Raw genomic sequence first — 20,983 nt, forward strand, 5'->3', positions numbered from 1 at the left:
AAGTTCAATTTTTGACCAATGCAGATTTTCCACAGGTGGGGACACACTCCATACCTATCTTACTGTATGCAGACAACGCACTACTGCTATCAAGAACCGTGCTGGGGTTCCAGCGGTTACTGGATTCATTTATTGCTTTCATGGAAGACTGAGACCTAGCCTGATGACAATGAGTTAAAAGTCCACAAGAACCAGGCCGTTTCTAGCAAATAGTCATGTGTTAGACAAGGTTTCCCCCTTCCCTTATTTAGGGATAATGTTCGATTGTGCCTGAACATGGTCAACCCTCTTGATGAATAAGAAAATCATCTTAACAAGGGTAATTGGCTTTGCCACTAAACTGGGCAAGAACCCCTGGGGGCACTATTTAAATTACATCAGGTTGAATGTGTTTCAAGTAGCCATGTATGGAGGCCTCCATACATGGCTACTTGGGAACTGTTTCACATCAGCCAATTGTCGATACATTTTGTAGAAGATGGTTGGATATTCCACAAACAGTACCCTCTTGCATAGTCCACCAAGAACTGGGTCTTCAATATCTGGATAATATTGGTTTACGTTCCTTGATCAGGTGGGCTTATATTTTGGACAAGACCAACCAATACTGAAATACTGAGGCCCATATTTATACTTTTTTAGTGGCGCATTTGTGCAGCTTTTTTACGCTAAAACAGCGCAAACATACAAAACACAATTGTATTTTGCAAGTTTGCTCTGCTTTTGCGTCAAAAACTGACACATATGCGGCACTTAAAAAGTATCAATATGGGCCAGTTTCCATGGACAGGTGGTTCTCTATACCCTGATTAATGTATGTCAGCATCTGTTTTTCAAAATTAGGGAGGAGAGAGCTGTTTGGCAATCTGGAAGAGTGTGTGAAGGCCAATTTGCTGTGGGTTTACACAAACCTTTTGAGATCGAGGCATTCTTTAAGGTAAGCGTAGCAGCTCACTAAATCTTTAATCAGGGCCCATGTTATCATACATACACATTTTTGTATGCAATCATATCTTGGTATAGTTTTAAATGCTCATCACCGTATTTTACGGACTTATTTTAGATTTTAAATGGTCCACTACTTATTGTGGGTTGTATATGCAACTGTGTTTAACAGTCATCCAGGCCCTTGTGGATGTGATGGCACTTCCACCGACAATGTTTTTCACTCTACCTATAGATCATAGCACATCCCTCTGCTTACAACAACAGACATCACAAAACCTCAATCAACAATAACGCACAAACACTGGCAACACAAAATCTTACCAACACCAAAACACAACCTGCACACATAAAAAAATCAAGAAAGGACATAGTCGCCCAAATATTTGGGTAATCCTACCCTTTTACTACTTCTTTTAGTTTCTTCCTCAACATTCAGTTGCATACTTATCACAGAATCTTCATCATACTCCATCTGTAAACCATCTACTCCTTCTCCTTCTCCTTCACCCACACTGGTATTGGATCTATTATCAACCAACTACCCCTAGTCTCTCACTCCACTCACCTCCAGCATCCACATGCACCAGACATTTCTGATGCATGTCACTTTCTAAATTCTATCCCGGCAATCCACCCCCTCCCACTATTGTAGTAGTCATTAGTTTATTAGTTAATAAAAACCATAAAGCATTCCACCTCCTTTGAATGGGCCAGGACATTGGTACCTTAAATTACATGAGAACATAATCTGTACAAAAGACGCATATACCCCCCCTTATGACTAGTTACAAAAGTAAAACATTGTTAAAATCATGGTTAAATGACATAGAAACATAATCTGTGCAATGGACGCATTAACCCCTCATATGACTATTTGTGAATGTAAAGCATGATTAAATCATATTTAAATGACATAGGAACCTAATCAGTACCATAAACGCATAACCCCTCATATGACTATCTACAAATGTAGGACATGGTTAAAATCACGGCTAAGCAAACAATTACGTGATTCAAGCCCACAAACCACCCCTGGAGCCATCTATGGGCATGTAAAACGTGATTAAAATTATGCCGAAACATATTCCCTACACCGTCCATAGGTTTTGGAGGGTATAGTTAATGAAGTAAAAATTTCCAGAAATTGAACCAGCCTGATATTCAATATTTCATTTGTGGGATCAAGCGCTTCAATTAAGGCATGTCTGCATGTCCAGGAGCGTTTTGAGTCTGATAATCCTGCTGCATAGTGTAGTTTGGCCCATAGCATTTCCTGCTGGCAGTTTTTAAAAGTCCATTTTTCCTTTTTTAGGAGTTTCCTTTGCTCCTGGAGAGTGCTAAGTACTGCTCCATTCTCAGGGTCTTTTCGCAGTTGCCTTAGCAGTTTACATACAGCTGCTTTCTTTATACAGATTGCACGTGGCAAATGTACGTCCTTACAATGCCCCAGTTTGACTACCTTTCTTGTTTTTCCCGTGGGGCACTGGCTTGTGAGGTCCTTGGTGAAGCCTTCCCCCTTAAGGCATTCCACTTTCTCCGGCTTACACACTGTAGACCGTATCTGAATTATCTGCGGGTTATGGTCACTTTCCGCCTGCACCAAGATTCTAAAATTACTCACCCGGTTATACAGTGAGGAATTAACCAGCGTGTAATCTAGGTATGATACAATCTTTCCAGAGGATCTTGTCCATGCAGGGAGGATGTTGACCAGAATCCGTCCATTTAAAGGGAAGAGGCCTGCGGTTTTGCACATATTTATTTCTATCCAATATTATCCTTCTTTATTTCGATGGAATGATTTGACTTGGCACCGCTGCTACTATTTGAATATGTTCTTCATTTGGGTTGTGAAAGAAATTGAGGTTGAAATCACCAGAGATTAACAAGTGTGCTGGATATGTTGTGCTTTTTGTATAAAGTAGTTGTTTTAACAGATTTTTAGCTTCAGCCGTTTTCTTTTTTGGATTAATGTATGTATTGATCAATATCAATGGTTCCCGAGTGTTTTTCCCCCATTCACCTAATCGCACCAACAAAAATGGTAAGTCCTCCTTAATGGGTTCTGATGTTTCGCCAAGAGATTAGTACTGATATATGTCACTAGGCCCCCCTTTGCCCTTCCAAATCTACTAGTTTTCTCTGCCAGTTTTATGTATTCTTTGTATCCAATAAGAGAGACAGACACCTGCGCCCAGGATTTCTGTATCATTACAATGTGGTGGGAGCCTAAGAATTGTGTTACTGCTGGATCTTCCAATTTTGCCTGCAGACCACCTATATTCCATGAACTGTTGTTCAGTATGCCACTTGATGATGTTAACTGATTAGGTGTTATTCAGCTTTTGCGGACCCTTCCTACGGTTAGTGCCAAGGGAAGCCAGCTCCATCCAGTCGGTGAGTCACGACTTGTTAGTATCTTTGTTCGCCCCTCCTCTTTCCATATTTCGACTCTTAGGGGCGACTGGGCTGCAGGCCTTTCCCTAGTTTTACCCTCAATAATTTCTTTAGAATTGGATATTCCACTTGCCCCTCGCAGGACTGACCATGGTCCAGTGTCTTTATTGGGCTGATAGTCCTCCAATAGCGGGTTTGGATATCTGTCACCTTAATATGTAGTCACTTCAAGGCCCTCAGTTGGTCCCTCCTTTCAAGGATTTGCTTTGGTAGGCCAGGGGCTTGGAAGATGACCAATGTAGGGTCAGTGTGCTGGCTCCCTCTTGCTTGTATGAATTTTATGGCAGCAATATCGTCTGTCGAGACGTGCTTGAGCTCCGGGAGTGCTTTTATGCGTTTTAGGATATTGGACCGATTTAGCACCTCTGATGGAATTCTCAAAGTAAATTTCAGAATCCAAAGCAATGGAGGGACTTGTTCCTGTGTGTCCTGTGAATTTTGACAACTTAGCCATTTTGGCTGCTGCATGGCCGGGGTCTCTCTTCTCGAGGACTTTACATGGCTTCAGATTGGTGGACTAACTGGTCACTGGTGGAAATATCACTTTAGTCCACCGGACCTTTTGCTATGAAGGGTAGTCTGTAATTTATTGGAGTCAAAGCCCCGTAGCTGCGCCTTCCATCTCGGGAGCATGCTTTGCAGCTGCAATCAGATCGAAGTGGGTGGGGTGCTGTCTAGTTTCTGCCATTCCCTTGTGAGTTTGTCTTCCTTACTTGATTCTTCTGGACTGGTGAATTTATCTTCCTTACTTAATCCTTCTGGATTCTGTACTGTGGCCTTTATAGTATTTATGTAGTAGGGCCCGGCGGCCTTCCTCCCCTTTCTTGCACGTTTTCTCTCTCTTTTGTCAATGGCGAAAGCTTTCCAGTACTTCCAGTGTTTATTTCCTCCCACAGGTAAAGCAGGTCCTCTGGAGCTTCCATGTCAGCTTTAACCATATGGAGGCAGGAGCGGTTTTCTGCCAGGACTATTCTTTCGGGGGGCACCATGGATCGATCGGGTTGAGGTGTGTGCGGACTGTGCTGCTTGTCCTTGCTGCTCTCTACATTGGGGGCAGATGTCAGCATATTGGATAATGATTTAACATGTGACTGCTCCTTAATCTGGGAAGAGCAGACCTCTTTTAGTATTCCTTCCAAGGTTATCGGCAGTCGGGACAGCCTGTCCACTACCACTTTACATGCACAAAAAGTGAAGTCATTGAGCTGTTTGGTTTGGGCTCTTGTTATCAGGACATTTAGTTCTTCTAGCTTGACGTCTGTCCCAGAGACAAATACCGCCAGAGTATTTAGCAGGTCTACCTGGATATCCATTTTATTGGAATGAAACTGGAGCACCATTATTGTTGCCTGCATTGAGTTCAAAATGGCAGCCCACATTTAATTCACGCCGGTCGCGCAACTCACTGCCATTATCTGTGAATTGTCCCTAGAGGGACCCCTTTGGACTTCTGCGCTGCATCCATGTTATATCTCCCTGACTGTGATGCACGCTCTGCCACCGACCTCCTGCTTGATTCGGGAGATCTGATCTCTGATGGATCCGGCTCCAAGCTTTCTAATCTATATACCAGAAAGAAGTGGAACTTTGGGCTGGGTGATTTTGAATGGGTCTTTCTGGGATCTGGCTCTTCCTCTAATCCCTCTAGTACCATGGTTTCCACTATTGAGACCATCTCTGAGCCAAGACTGGATGAGCTGGATATGTTGGTCGAGTTAGCCATCTTGGGCATAGTTTTTGGAGTATACTGGTGTAAACAATTTATTTTCATGATCTCTGCTGGCCTGTGGGTTTTGCAGGTTCCTAGTGAGGGGGATGACCCCCCCTCACTCCACTTTTTGTTATTGCAGTGAAGGCATCCGCAGGGCGGCACCCATTGGTCCCCCCCCCTTATGTAGGTGTTTTTTCACAATCACGATTGTCAGTGATAGAGGGATTGGGGTGATAATAACGGTACTCCCTCAAAGTCAAACACCTCTCTGGGCTTTTTAGATTTAGAGACCTGAGATGGAAGACCACCCTTGGGGGTCTGTCAATTGGAACCCAGAGTGCCCCTCTTAGATCCATTGTTACTCACAGCCATAAAATAATCAGTTATTTTGTGGTAATCAGATTGAGATGAGCATTTTGCCACCTCACCCTCCCACTCCTGGATGTTGACAGATACCGTGTGACTCATCTCTTTAACATGCGCCATTTCCCAGCTGTTTTTTTGCACTGCTTGACTCCTACTGGTTATATCAGTTGCGCTCAAAGTATTGCGTGGACTATTTGCCCTTTTTTGTGGTCAAGTCGTCGGGCCGGGTCTCTTTTCCTTTTTCACCTGTTTGGGTGAGAGTCATTGCCTCTTAATTTCCCTGATCTCATTCTCCTTGTCTTTCTTCTTCTTCTTCTCCCCTCGGTTGAGTGCTCAATGGGTTGGAGTGCCCCCCAGTGGTTCCGGGCTTGTGCCAAAACTGGTTCGAAGTCCAGACAAATGTCAAGGCAAACTCTCAATGCTAGGCGCAAGTCAGTGGTGACAGACCTGCTTTTTATCGCGGTTTCCTTTTTTACTTTTATATGGGCAGGAGAATGATGAGGTGAGAATATACTGCGTAGTCGGTGTTGTCCCCCTACTGCCATGCTCTCTGCTGACCTACCCTGTGCTCGCCTTTGTGCTGTACATACGTTGCATTCAGAATTAGTACTATCAAATTCTCTATCAGGTTTTCAGTCAAGCAGGAGGGGGAGAAATTAAAGTTTACGAGCGGGTTACTCTAGCCACCCATAAGCCGCGTACGACCCTAGCTAGACCGCTTCCACGGGAAGCTGCTGCACACACTTAGCAATAGCTGCCTACAGCTATCACGCTCATATTTATCTTGTAAACTCCTTGAAGGCAGCCTCCTACAGCAGTCTGGGCCCACCAAACCTGCAAGCGTGTGTCTCCAAGCACATTATCGGCACAGCTCTCCTTCCATACCATTCGCTGGCTGTAGACCGCGGACCAGGCTGATCCCAGGCCACCTCTGCCCTCTGCCCCCCCCCCCCCCCAGATCCCCAGGGGTGGTGGCTCTGATGGATAGAAGCAGACGAGTCGAGGGGGGCACATGGGGCGGCTGGCGGAGATGAACGGGCCCGGTCCACTCGGCAGCACCGCGTCTCCTCATGTCCTTGCATCCTTGTCTTGCTGCAGGTCAGGCTGAGGAGGGCTCGCCTCTTGAGTACTCTGGGTCTGTGTGCGTCCCCTGTCGCTGGGTGAAGCCCACCCTCTCACCGGCCAGGGATCTATTTTGCTTCTGCAGATTTACAATCCTCAAGCAGCATTATAGGAGAAGTTTTTGAATTTCCGGGCACTTCTCATTTTCTCTCTGTACTTTAGCCACACTCTTTTTGCTCTACCACTTCCCATTTTCCACTTGTACAGAGTCTTTGGACACCTGAATCACCTTAGTCTTAGAGTAAACTTGGATAGAGACTTGACACCTCGATGCCTCCTGATTCTGACCTGCTCATCCACAAAAAAATTAACACTTTTTACCTTATTCAATTCATCATACCTCTGTCTGCTCTTCTTCTGAGTCTTCTCAACCCTACCTTTGACAAGCTCAATATAAGTTAGTTGCCTTCCCTTCTGGTTCCCTCCATGACCCATTCTGGTGTCAATTCATTTATAGAATTGTCTTGTCGGGCACCTGAACAGAAAGTTGGCCCTGAAAATCTTCCCAACTGCAATATGTTTGTCTTTGACATTAAAGTCGAAAATCTTTGGCAGTAAACAGACCAATCTTGGACTCGTATTTCCAAGTCCTTTGTCATTAAAGAGATGAACCAAAGGCTTGTGATCTGTAAACAAACTGAATTCTCAACCTGATATGTAAGTCACAAAACGATGCACTCCCCAAACACCTACCAACGCTTCTTTCTCAATGGTGCTATAATTCTTTTCAGCCATGGTCAGTTTTCTCGAAGCAAACCCCACCGTACATTCTTTTCCATCCACCAACTGGCTCAAAACTGCCCCAATTCCCAAATCACTTGCATTTACAGTGACAAAGGAAGGAACTTCATCACAAAATGGTTGTAAAGCAGGGTTATTAATAAAGGATTTGAGCAAAAGTACTGCTTTGTTCCTGCTCCCAAACATACTTCACACCACTCGTCAACAACTTTCTCAACGGTTCCGTTTGCAGAGCAAAATTTTCGACAAATCTAGAGTAGTAGTCACAGAGTCCCATAAATTACCTCAACAAATCCATGAATTGCCATTTCTCATTCAGGGTTATTCTGTGATCTTCCAAAGTGCTTAGAACCTCGTTGAGTTTTTGCAGATGAGTGTGACGAAAATCAAAATGTCATCTTGATGTCATCTTGGTATGTCAATACACAATTCTCCTCCCCCAATAGCTGGAAAATTAGTTTCTGGAATACAGAGGCTCGCGTAAAAAACTAAAGGCTCCAAAAGACGTGTTGAACACCACCAGTGAATATGAGCTTTCACTTAACTCGACCCAATGATAGGCAGCCCTAAGGCCTAATGTTAGAAAGAACTTCACCCCCTCCTCCCCCCAAACGTACAAGCATTTCTTGGACTTCTGGCAATGGGAAGTAGTCTACTTGTACAGGTTTTTTCAGTGACCTGAAATCCACACACAATCTGAGGTCACCAGATTTCTTTAAAGCCATTATGATTGGCGAGATCAATTGCCATGAATCAACATGTTCAATGACCCTTTCTCTGAACAATACTTCTAAATGTATCTTTAATTTATTTCTGATACTCAAAGGTATGTTACAAACCTTAGGTATGACAGGAATGGCATCAGGTTTCAGAATAACCCTGTATTCAAAACTTCTCACCATCGCAAATCTGTTTTCAAAGATATTTTGTAAGTGTCCAGGACCTCATTCCGATGTCATTTCTACTTCCAGTTTTCCACCAGTGAGACGGGATGAGATGTACAAGGTCTAAGAACCATTCAAAACTTCCCTTGGACTCTGATATTATATCCTCTTTGTCCGACATAAACCTTGGTGTTTATTGTTCTGTCTTTATAAGTGATATCCTCACAAAAATATCCCACCATATTAATTTCCAGACTACTGAATGCCGCAGTCCGAATGTTTGGTGGACAAAATTTTAAACGTTTCCATTCCTGATCATACAATTTGTCTGACATGATGGTTATTGGGGCACCAGAATCAACAGTGACTTTCTAAGGTACATTTCTAACACAGATTTCACAAATCAGATATCCTTTTTCGTTGAAATTTCTCCTTCTAACACCATCTTTACAGGCGTAATTCTGCTCACAGATACCACCACCCTATACTTATAAACTGGTTCACTAACTTTGTTAACTGTAACAGCGGCTTCTTGGCTTTCCACATAACTTACTTTTGTAGTATTTTTAAAAACACGTGAAAACTACCAATTTTCTTGCATTTCACACTTTGACTACCGCAGGGCAATAAGTAGCATTTTCCATGTGGTTTTCTTATCTGCATTTAGAACACATTCATGAGAAACGTGAAATATTCTGGTCAGGTTTTGGACTTCGATTGATAGTCTAGTTGATTTACCATGTAATGTTACACCATTTATGCCCTCTGCTGTTTAGCTATCCCCAATCTTAAGATGCAACCATCGATCTCTCAATTCCTCTTGTAACTTCAATAGTTTCATTTAAGGATGGATTCTTGCAACATAATTTTCTTTCTTGAAACTTGTTTTCAAAACATACCACCAACTGATCCCTCAAGTAGTGATCAAGGGGAACAACAAATTCTCAAGTAGCAGGTAAAATGCGAAGTTCTGCTAAATAATTGTCTATAGTTTCATTTGAATATTGTTTTCTAGAGAAAAACATGCGACTTTACATGATAATGCTAGGGTCCTCTTTAAAACGATGAAGTCTTTTTACTCTCGCTTTAAATTCATCCTATTCAATTGAAGGCCTCTGCTATATTTGTAGCTGATGGTCAAAAAACCTTTGGTCTTCCGTTACCAAACATTTTTACAGTAGAGCTTTCTTTCTTGTTGGATTAACATTTACTCCATCAATGGTTAAAATATAACTTTCAAATGGCCTATACCACTGTTGCCATTTAATTCTTCGGCTGCCAGATTGCAGTAAATTTGGACACAGGAAGAGTTGCAGTTTGCAATATTTAAACCAAGTACACAAACAAAGTTGTACTTAGGGCAAATCCAAAATTGTTGCCAAAAGTAGTTTTTCCTTTTCACATTAATCAAATCAGTGGATTTGCCAGTCTTCTTCCCACAGCCAGACTCAACTTCTGAAAGAGCTCTTCATACTCTTAACCTTAAAAGAGCTCTAATGTACTGTGTTGATAGAACAAAAGAGCTTAGAAAAACTAAACAGCTTTTTGCAGCTTTTCAACAGCCACATAAAGGAAATCCTATCTCTAAACAAGGATTAGCTAGGTGGATTGTAAGATGTATTCAAACATGTTACATTAAAGCAAAAAGACAACTTTTAATAACACCTAAAGTACATTCCTCTAGGAAAAAAGGCGCTTCCATGGCATTTTTAAGGAACATACCAATGGCAGACATATGTAAGGCTGCCACATGGTCCACTCCACATAAATTTACAAAGCATTACTGTGTGGATGTACTTTCAAAGCAACAGGCCAATGTTGGTCAAGCAGTACTTAAAACTTTATTTCAAACTACTTCAACACCTACACTGCTTTTTTGGGAGGAGGACTGCTTTTTAGACTATGCATAGCATGTTTATCTGCAGCTACACATCCCATCGAACGGAACATGTCACCTACTCAGTGTGCATCTGTTCGTGGCATGTAGTGCTGCAGATGCACATGCACCCTCCCTCTTCCCCGGAAGCCTGTAGTCGTTGCAGTTCTTATTTGTACATATGTAAATAGATTTACATTTGCATGGACATCTTATTTACTTACTACATTTAGTTGTACATTTACATTATTTCACTCAATCACTCCTTCCTACACCCTTCTGCAGGAAAACAACCTAACAAAGGAGTCAATGCCCATGCGCACTATGACTGAGAGGAGGAGCCACTCGATCCTGTGACTCGAAAAAAGACTTCTTTGAAGAAAAACAACTTGTAACACTCTGGGCCCAACACTAGATGGCAGAATGGTATGCATAGCATGTGTATATATACACCGTTTGTTTGTACTTTGCTATGTAGATAAAATATATTTAATGTCTTTCCCACTTGGGAACACTCCTTTTCATAAGAATGTACACTCAGAGCATTATTTCCTCTCACATCAATATCCACGGACTCCTGAATAATTAAAACCAAGCAGGTCTGAAGGTACTGGAAGCAAGCGACCACACTGGTAATTCTAACTGAAACCATGTGCTCCATCTGATGATTCTTCTCTGGGTACACAGTGAAATTGTGTTCTAATTTGTTTTACAGCACATGTTGGAAGTGCGCTCCAGCTGTGCTTAATTATTATACAGCATGTGTTGGAAGCTCTAATCAAACATTAATGGCACGTATTCGCTTCATTCCTTAATTTGAAAATCACCTTCGCATACAGTCCATGGAATTTTATTTCTAAAAGGATGTGAGGTATGCACAAATCAAATTCAGCCAGATCCTTTGCCACCTTTAAAAGTATACTTTCAGCAGATATCCGCTCACCTCAAATGTCACTATGTAACGCTGATAATTGGAGTCACAAACACGGACATACACGTGGAGGCACTAGGGTTCTCAATTATGTGCCGATTACCTTCCCTGCTCATCGCCAATTCATGTGGTGTCTTCAATGAAATGAAGAGGCACGTTTAGGAAGTCAACTCAAAGAAATCAACACTCTGTGTTCAACGCTTTAGTCTCCAACCAGCAGCTTCAGCTGTGTCACCTTAGAACTCCCCAGAACCATAGCAACCAATATCCTTATCACCATTCTAATAAAGCCCCAAAATAAAGAAAGGACAATATTATATAGGTCGTAACAAAGAACTTAGTATTATCCTAGAAGAGGATGATGGAGCAGAAATTATTCCTTTGGACATATCCACTGCATTTGATACAGTAGATCATAATATCTCTATCATCATCTGAATAAAGTGAAAATTACTGAATCAGTCTTCCAGTGGTTTACATCCTTTGTAGAGGACTGAATGCAGTCAGTCAAGCCACCTCATTCTACTCACCAGCCTTAAAATATCTGCAAGGGGTTCCCCAAGGGTTATCTCTATGTTGCCTGCTCTTTAATCTATCTGTACGCCCACTCTCTAAACTCATTCCATTCAGTCTTTTGGATGTATTGCTCTGACATCCAGCTGATACTCATTCTTGATCAACTTGCCCCTTATTTTTTTAAATAAATCCTAACAAGACAAAAATACTGAACTTCATGGATCTTGGATTACATTCGATAGAGACATTAGGGTCTAGGAGTCTGGGACTAAGGCTGGAACCAATTCTCTGACCAAACAAATAAGTTTACATCTCTAGGAGTTCATATTCATACACGTTGTAGCGCACACTTCTAGGCTGAATGAGAGATATAACATGCCCTACACTTTAGCTCAACAGAAATGCATTTTCTAATATTATCGATGTGTGATCTCCAAATTGTGCGACTGTAATACTGTGTGTTTGGCAGTGCCTACTACTCAAATCAAAACTGCAATAAGTTCAGAATGCAGCAATTTGATTGAATTTGCTTAAAGTTATCACATTTGAGATATTCACACACCTCCGTAGGTTAGCACAAGAAAAAAGGAATAACTTCAAAAGTCATTCTTTAATCCACGAGTTGGATAGATCTCCCATGCCTGTCTTAATGAAATACCATACAACATATTGCTTTCTTCACTTGAAAAGGTATCTCGTTCTTAAAGTCCTTTCAGAGCCTTTAGCTATTTGCACCCAAACACTTACTTCTCAATTAAGACAGATAATATGATTCTTTCTATTCAGAAAAGCATTAAAAGTATTTCTCTTTTGCTAATTCTGCATTCTAAATTTTCCGTATTTGATTAAGGGTTTCACAGCAACAAGAAGCCACCATGGCAGGAGCTGGACCCTGGAAGAAACAATTTAATTCAAATCAAATATCTTTTAGATGTTAATAAAGTCGGTGTCAACATGCTTACACATTTTCAATCCCATTGGATGCCAATAATTTTTTTTTTAAATGTAGTGTCAGTATCTGAGAACTATTGGCAATGCAAGACCATCGACGACAATTTGTTACAAATGATTTAGTTAATATAAACATCTTCTGGGTAAATCAATCAATTTCCCTGTGCCAAAAAAAAATAAATGGAATGTGCGAAATGTACTTGAGTAATCCCTACTTGCTGTAAACGACACACAAGATGGTCTCCAACCCCTCGTATAATGTACAGCACAATGTTGCTTCTTAGCTAGGTCTGCGCTATATAAATAGCACTACGGTACAATACAGTTACGTGTGCTATTGTGGTGTAGATGGATAACTTTTTGTAAGGCCTTTAATACAATCATTACTCATGGGAATGAAGAAAATGGTTATCTGAGGACAGAAGAAATCTGAAGGGCAGTCTTGGCTAGAGTATAGAATGTGTTGCTCCACTACCTAGCATGTTCACAGGTTGTGGATGAGATCGTACATGCAAACTATTTTCTATTTAAATGAATAGGATCTTCCTATTAAAGGTCTCTTTGGATTCCTTGGGGTGGTCATAGATGCTGCAAGAAGATTATTAAGCTGTTCTTTCTACCGGTATCCAGGAACCAAGCAGTTACATTCAATGAGCTGCTGCTTGCACAAAGCAGGATATCTAGTCTATATGGAAACATCAAATGTGGATCTTCTGACGGGGGAAAATACTTGGATGCCACCACTGGTGATGCCGATAAAGGGCTATGAAGAACATTCTCATCCTGCATCACTGTAGTTCGGGCAGGGACATGGGCAAAAGGGGTAGTGGGAGAAAATCTCCTGATGAGACTCTTAGTATGGCAGTTCCTGGAAAGCTGAACATGAAGAACCTCAGAATTGACACTCAACATTTAGTAGTTTTCATTTTGTTGTTAGGTTTTAAAATCTCCACATGCACTGAACATTCCCCTGAGAAGGCATATATTCTGATAGGCACCTGCTTAGTGATCCTGTAGTCACATTCTACAAACCTGACATGTATATCTGGCACATGCATCTCTTGGGCTAAAAGTCAAAGCCAGAATGTTTCAGCTTCTTTTGAGAGGATAGGAACATTGTCCCTCTTTCATGAAGAAATGCACTGTCACAATGGTATTGCACACATACATAAGAAACGAAATGGACTATTGGTATGGAAAATTACTTGAGTGTGTGACTGCTGTCAATTCCATCAAAATGACCTTTTAAGGGGTTTCTATACGGTCTTTAACACATCCATTCTAATTGACTGTATTCGCAGGGCATTCTGAAAATATTCTACCTGAAGGGTGCTCCTAAAAGTGAATCAGCCAGGAACTAAGGTCCTAACAAAAGTCCGAAAGTTTATCACATGCAGCCATGCACAAACAATAAAGATGTAAACATCTTTGTAGGACAGACCAAAGAATTGTAATCTTAGCACCAATAGAAAAGTACATTTTTTCAATATGATATAAAGACCTACATTCTGAAGGCAGCAGAAGGTAGTATGAAAGTTTCTGAGAATGCTGTTGTATGAATTGACTTTAAAAATCTGGTCATCCAGAGAAGGGTAGACCCTAAAGCCAGTGGAGCAAACTGGAATATGATGGGAGAAACGTTGATTTGAAAACTTTTGGCTGTCCATCACAAATCTCAACAAGCACTGGCAATCCCAATATGCCCAGCTTATGAATGCATTGTCAAGTCAAACCTAAAAACGTTGCTGCCAGGAAAAAATGACATAAGTTATTGAGTTACACATTATTGCGTGACGACAGCTGCACTCTCAAGCAATTACATAAAAACGTCTGGTGCTTTCTGGTGAAGTGACTGTGGAAATATATGTTCTGGAAGTATGTGAAGCACATCACAGTTGCATGACATACTTGTTCTTGTCAACTCTGTAGTCTTCTTGTAGTCCCATTATTGACAATCGGAACAATACAATATAGGATGGTCTTTCTCAATCAACTTCTGTATACTGCACTTCCTTCTATGTTACCACAATAAGATTGACATAATACCCTTCCTTTCTCTGGACAGATTTGGGTCTCAATGAGATCAGAAGACAACTGTAATGGGAAATCAAACACAAAGCCAGAGAGAATGTAAAAAAGTGCAAGTGCAAATAAGCCTTCACCATGGGTTATCTATATTTGTGGGGAAGGTAATTATAGGCAGCCCAAACAGACTTGCAAAACTGTATTAACGCCAACAGTTGTTTTATCAAAAGCGGTTACTGATCATTTTAAACAACAAACCTCTTTTGTTCTCTGCTTCATCCATCATAAAAGTTGATACTGGTTTCTTCAAACAACACACCTCATTTGTTCTCTGCTTCACCCATTGATAAGATAAATCATATGAAAGAACAGATTGTAGCTTAGGAGATGACGTTTACAATACAGGCTCATTAGAGCCAAGTGTGCAATGTATAAGAGCTATACAATTAATAATGCCATGATTTATAAAACACAAAAAAGTTTACACCCAGACATTTTATCAACACCGTAACATACTCTAATTCCATGTGTGCATGTATTTGTTCCTTTTTGAATTTTGGTTGTGTCCATATAGTTAAGTGTCTATTTGCCACCCTTTGCAGACCATGCCCTTGAATGAATGCCCGGTTGTGATATCAGTTCATTTTTAAGCTTGTTTTGTGTGCAGCTCATTTGCTGTGGTATAGGCACTGCTTGCATAGCCGCGATGATGTGACCTATTCGCTAGGCAGTGTCCACCTCATTGGAACGGCTGTGCTGTGAAAACTCCTCAGTACTCATCATGGATAAACTTGGCTATTGTGCTTAGCTGGATATTGGACGTTCCCTCATATATGGAACCTAAAAAAGTACAGAAGACACAGTGAAAACAGTGAAGATCACACTCTTAGAGCAAGTGCATTTTGTATCATGCAGGGAGAAAGATAAATTGCATACAGTTAATTGTGTGAATCAAAAGCAATGGGGAGTGACAAACGCGACAGACATGTAGGTTCTGAGATTCTCCATCTAGCTCACTACATGCAATTCAGAGCACTATGTCTTCAAAATTTGACTAATATGCGGCACGAAAACTGGCTCTGTGGAAGGGAGGAGCCACTACCAGGAGTGTGACCACTTCCCAATAGTTGTAACACCTGACATTTGCACATTGGAACATGCACCATGCCTACAACTCACTTAGAGGCTGTCCAATTAGTCACCATAACGTGGCCAAATATGATCAAATACCCCTTCTGTAAGATTGTAACGCAGTGAAACTTTAAGCCATGCATCCCAAAATGGAGATCTGCCATTGGCAGGACTACGCTTACATAGTGCTATGTGCCAGTGGTTCTTAACCTGTGGTCTGGGGACCGATGAGGTCCGCGAAGCCTACTCAGGGCTCCGCAACTGCTTAGAAAATTAAATAACAGATTAATTAACTGTATATAAATAAAGATGTAAAATGTATTACACAACATTTTTAAGCATTCTGTAAATGTGAAGACATTTGATTACTGGAAGCTAAAAATGAAGGTAGTATCCCCTCAGACTAATTCAGGGGAGCAGTACAAGTGAATCAAACAGAATATGGTATGGACAAGGAGTGGCCTCAATTGAATTTAGAAAAGTTCCAACCTTCCTATTGAAATTTAGATTAATTTGTTATTTGTTTGTGAATTAAACAAAGTATTTCATAATGTAAATATGTGTTTGATGAATGTTTGTTTCGGTATTTTTAAGTATTATTTTGCAGTAAAAGCTATCGAAAATGTTCACTGGCTTCCAGTATTTACTCAGTGGGGGTCCCTGGACTCCAGTAACGGTTAAGTGGGGGGTCCACAGAAGTCAAAAGGTTAGAACCACTACTGCATGCCATAATGTGACAAGCCATATATAGACAAAATACAGTAACATGAAAGTAATATGCCAAGTGGTCACCAACCTCACATCTGCAGCATTTTATATCATTCAGAACAATGTCCTGTACATAGCTGACAGAAAACAGGCTCACCACCTGACCTGATAAAGTACATTTGCACCACAAAGCTACCCAAGGAGCAAACTCAACTAAACTCTGGTGGAAATCAAGATGTTGATCTATGTAAAAGATGTACAACTCTATCTTGGATTCAACTTGCCTGCCTCACAAGAAAATCCAAGCACAAATACAAGGCAGGATACCCTGCAAGAATTAACAAGAATGCGGCTAAAATCTTCAATGAGATACAAAAAGAATTTTGAATCAAAAGAGAGCCAAATAAAGAACCATCCAAAGTTGGGAGGGAAGTTCCAAGCCACATAGCAAAATACCCTTTGTAAATTAAAGAAGAAAATATTTAGTAAATGCTGAGTGAAGAACTCAGACTTACATTTAAACTAATATATAGCAGAACACTGAACACTTCGTGATCAGAATGCAGGTAAAACAATCCGTGGACTATGCAATGAGATATTATATACATAGCTTGGATCCCATCACTAGCTCCCACAATGGAAAGACAATGCGGTTACTGTGTTTAGTAAGTCTTCAAAGTAGCATTTCTTTGCAACAGCACATAAGCCTTAGCCATAGGTTATCTTCATTTGTGGGGAAGGTAATTCTAGGGAGCCTGAACAAATTTTGCCTTTAGCAAAAATACACTTTTCAACAAAAAACTTCTAGAAAAAACACCAACAACCAACCATTAGTAACACAGTGTCAAAACCCATAAGATACGACATATACATCAAAACATCAAAATATAAATGGGAAAATACTTTCTAAATGTTGTCAAATCCATCAAGAGAGAATATAGATAGGTCTTATTCGTACGTTCTTCAATCTTTAATACTGGATGATTCACCTGCTGCCCAACAAGGTGGCTGAATAGGTTTTTCACATATCTGCATAAAAATGCTCAGTCCTACGTTGCCTCCACCAATCAGTGCAAAGACAACATACATGGTGTCTGAGGCAACTAATGAACAAACCTATTTAGACAGACTGTCTGGTAAGTCTACAGGGAGTGCAGAATTATTAGGCAAATGAGTATTTTGACCACATCATCCTCTTTATGCATGTTGTCTTACTCCAAGCTGTATAGGCTCGAAAGCCTACTACCAATTAAGCATATTAGGTGATGTGCATCTCTGTAATGAGAAGGGGTGTGGTCTAATGACATCAACACCCTATATCAGGTGTGCATAATTATTAGGCAACTTCCTTTCCTTTGGCAAAATGGGTCAAAAGAAGGACTTGACAGGCTCAGAAAAGTCAACAATAGTGAGATATCTTGCAGAGGGATGCAGCACTCTTAAAATTGCAAAGCTTCTGAAGCGTGATCATCGAACAATCAAGCGTTTCATTCAAAATAGTCAACAGGGTCGCAAGAAGCGTGTGGAAAAACCAAGGCGCAAAATAACTGCCCATGAACTGAGAAAAGTCAAGCGTGCAGCTGCCACGATGCCACTTGCCACCAGTTTGGCCACATTTCAGAGCTGCAACATCACTGGAGTGCCCAAAAGCACAAGGTGTGCAATACTCAGAGACATGGCCAAGGTAAGAAAGGCTGAAAGACGACCACCACTGAACAAGACACACAAGCTGAAACGTCAAGACTGGGCCAAGAAATATCTCAAGACTGATTTTTCTAAGGTTTTATGGACTGATGAAATGAGAGTGAGTCTTGATGGGCCAGATGGATGGGCCCGTGGCTGGATTGGTAAAGGGCAGAGAGCTCCAGTCCGACTCAGACGCCAGCAAGGTGGAGGTGGAGTACTGGTTTGGGCTGGTATCATCAAAGATGAGCTTGTGGGGCCTTTTCAGGTTGAGGATGGAGTCAAGCTCAACTCCCAGTCCTACTGCCAGTTCCTGGAAGACACCTTCTTCAAGCAGTGGTACAGGAAGAAGTCTGCATCCTTCAAGAAAAACATGATTTTCATGCAGGACAATGCTCCATCACACGCGTCCAAGTACTCCACAGCGTGGCTGGCAAGAAAGGGTATAAAAGAAGGAAATCTAATGACATGGCCTCCTTGTTCACCTGATCTGAACCCCATTGAGAACCTGTGGTCCATCATCAAATGTGAGATTTACAAGGAGGGAAAACAGTACACCTCTCTGAACAGTGTCTGGGAGGCTGTGGTTGCTGCTGCACGCAATGTTGATGGTGAACAGATCAAAACACTGACAGAATCCATGGATGGCAGGCTTTTGAGTGTCCTTGCAAAGAAAGGTGGCTATATTGGTCACTGATTTGTTTTTGTTTTGTTTTTGAATGTCAGAAATGTATATTTGTGAATGTTGAGATGTTATATTGGTTTCACTGGTAATAATAAATAATTGAAATGGGTATATATTTTTTTTTGTTAAGTTGCCTAATAATTATGCACAGTGATAGTCACCTGCACACACAGATATCCCCCTAACATAGCTAAAACTAAAAACAAACTAAAAACTACTTCCAAAAATATTCAGCGTTGATATTAATGAGTTTTTTGGGTTCATTGAGAACATGGTTGTTGTTCAATAATAAAATTAATCCTCAAAAATACAACTTGCCTAATAATTCTGCACTCCCTGTATCTAAAGTAACTGTAACTCATGCCCTAAGGTAACTAACTTGCTCCCCTCGCCATGCGCAGTTTTTTTTTTTTTGGCAAAACTTTTACTGCAAATATTACATTGATATTACCAATAATGCTATCAAAGATGTCATGAATGTCATCATTTTTGGGGTAATTAGCAGTGCATGGCGAGGGCGCGAGTTATAGTTACCTTAGGGTACAAGTTAGTTACTTTAGATAACTAACTATAACGGGAATTTCTATGGTTTTGTATGTTTATAATGAGAGCCTAACTATAACGTCCCTGTCACCGTTGGAGTTTTAAGAAAATGTTTAGTTTTATTTTTTTTATTCTATTTCCTAACTATAACGTCCCTGTAACCTTTGTTTTTTTTCAGTGAATGTCTATGTTTTTCTAATGTAAAGTAATTTTCATTACTACAAATTATTCCAACCACCACTGCGCACGGCAGGAGGCTGAGGGTTGTCCGCAGGGACTGGCTGCACCATATATCTGTTGTGCCCTAGCGAGATGGTGGCCCTGGGGCTGCAGCGGAGGGTCAGGAGGCCCCCCCCCCCTGTATTTAAAAACAACAATGCCCCTGGCACCTGACCCACCCATGGGATTATTAAAAAACAAGCACAGGAGCCTGCTTTTTTTTTTTTTAAATGTTTCCCATGAGTTTGCGACAACGCAATTTTGTGGTAATTTTTTGTTTGTTTTTTTAAATGCTTTTTTTTGCGCCTGCAGCACCACAGCTAAATGTACTCAAACTCACTCCACTCTATACCACTCCACCAGTTTCTCTACGACATGCCATTCTACTATAGAATATGCCACTCCATTCTGATACATAAATCCACTGTGCGCTACTCTATTGAACATTTTACCCCACTCTACTATACATTTCACTCAACACTATTACACTGTATGTCACTATAGACTACTGTGTTCCACTCTATGCCTGTACATTTCACTGTACAATACTCTACACCACAGTTTCCAACAGTCTAGGACACAGCACCTCACTTTACTTTACAAAATGCTACTCGAATTTGAATTGACTCTACGCTACATCACACAACTCTATTCCACACGGCTCTACGATACACAAATCCACTCTATTATACTTCACTCCACACTACATTACGCCATTTCACTCCAGACTACTACACTGCACAACACTAACTCACTATGCAACGGAACGACAATCCACTGTACACTGTTCTGTTGCGTTGCACCCTAATGTACTCTATGCAACTTCACTCTAGTAGACTCCTCTAGACTGTATGCCACTATATGACACTCTACTCCACTCAATGCTCATCCACTCTGCACCACTGTACTATACCAAAGGACACTATAGGACACTCCCCTATGACAGCACTCCACTCTATGACACTCCTCTCCACTGCACGACAGTACACAGGCCACTGTATGACATACCACCCTATTGCACTCCACTATACAACACAACAATGGAAAAGTCTCTCCGCCACTCTACCCTGAAATATCTACAACACTGTACTCCAATCTATGCCACTACATTGTACAACACTATTCCACTGAATTCCACTCTGACACTACTCAAGACACTGCAATCAACACTCCAACACGCCCCTTCACTATACAACACGCTATTCCATTGTATAACACTTCTATAACACTTATCTCCACTGTACGCTACACCCCTCTACAACACTGTATTCCACTGAACTACACTACATTGTACCACGCTACACTCTACAATGCTGTCCTTCACTATACTCTACGACAATTCACAACCACTACGATTTTAAACATTTAAAAAACATTTTTTTTTAAAGTTAACATTAATTTATAGTTAGGAAAACTTTTTTTCCTTCACAAACTCAACTTCATCTATATAAACTTTTTAATTTCTAACGTAATATTTCTATTACAC

General features: G+C 40.9%; 1 protein-coding gene across 3 annotated transcripts in view; it reads right to left on the bottom strand.

Moving 5' to 3' along the window:
* Positions 1 to 12,442: 12,442 nt before the first annotated feature.
* The window catches only part of ACADSB (acyl-CoA dehydrogenase short/branched chain), a 179,725-nt gene continuing 171,184 nt past the window's right edge, over positions 12,443 to 20,983 (bottom strand). For all 3 annotated transcript variants that reach the window (XM_069239142.1, XM_069239141.1, XM_069239143.1), the window contains one exon: positions 12,443 to 15,368. In XM_069239142.1, the coding sequence (XP_069095243.1) occupies positions 15,298 to 15,368 (71 nt within the window). In that variant the 3' untranslated portion in view covers positions 12,443 to 15,297. The remainder of the gene's footprint in view (positions 15,369 to 20,983) is intronic.

The sequence above is a fragment of the Pleurodeles waltl genome, chromosome 6 (assembly GCF_031143425.1).
Source record: "Pleurodeles waltl isolate 20211129_DDA chromosome 6, aPleWal1.hap1.20221129, whole genome shotgun sequence".
NCBI classification, from domain to species: Eukaryota; Metazoa; Chordata; class Amphibia; order Caudata; family Salamandridae; genus Pleurodeles; species Pleurodeles waltl.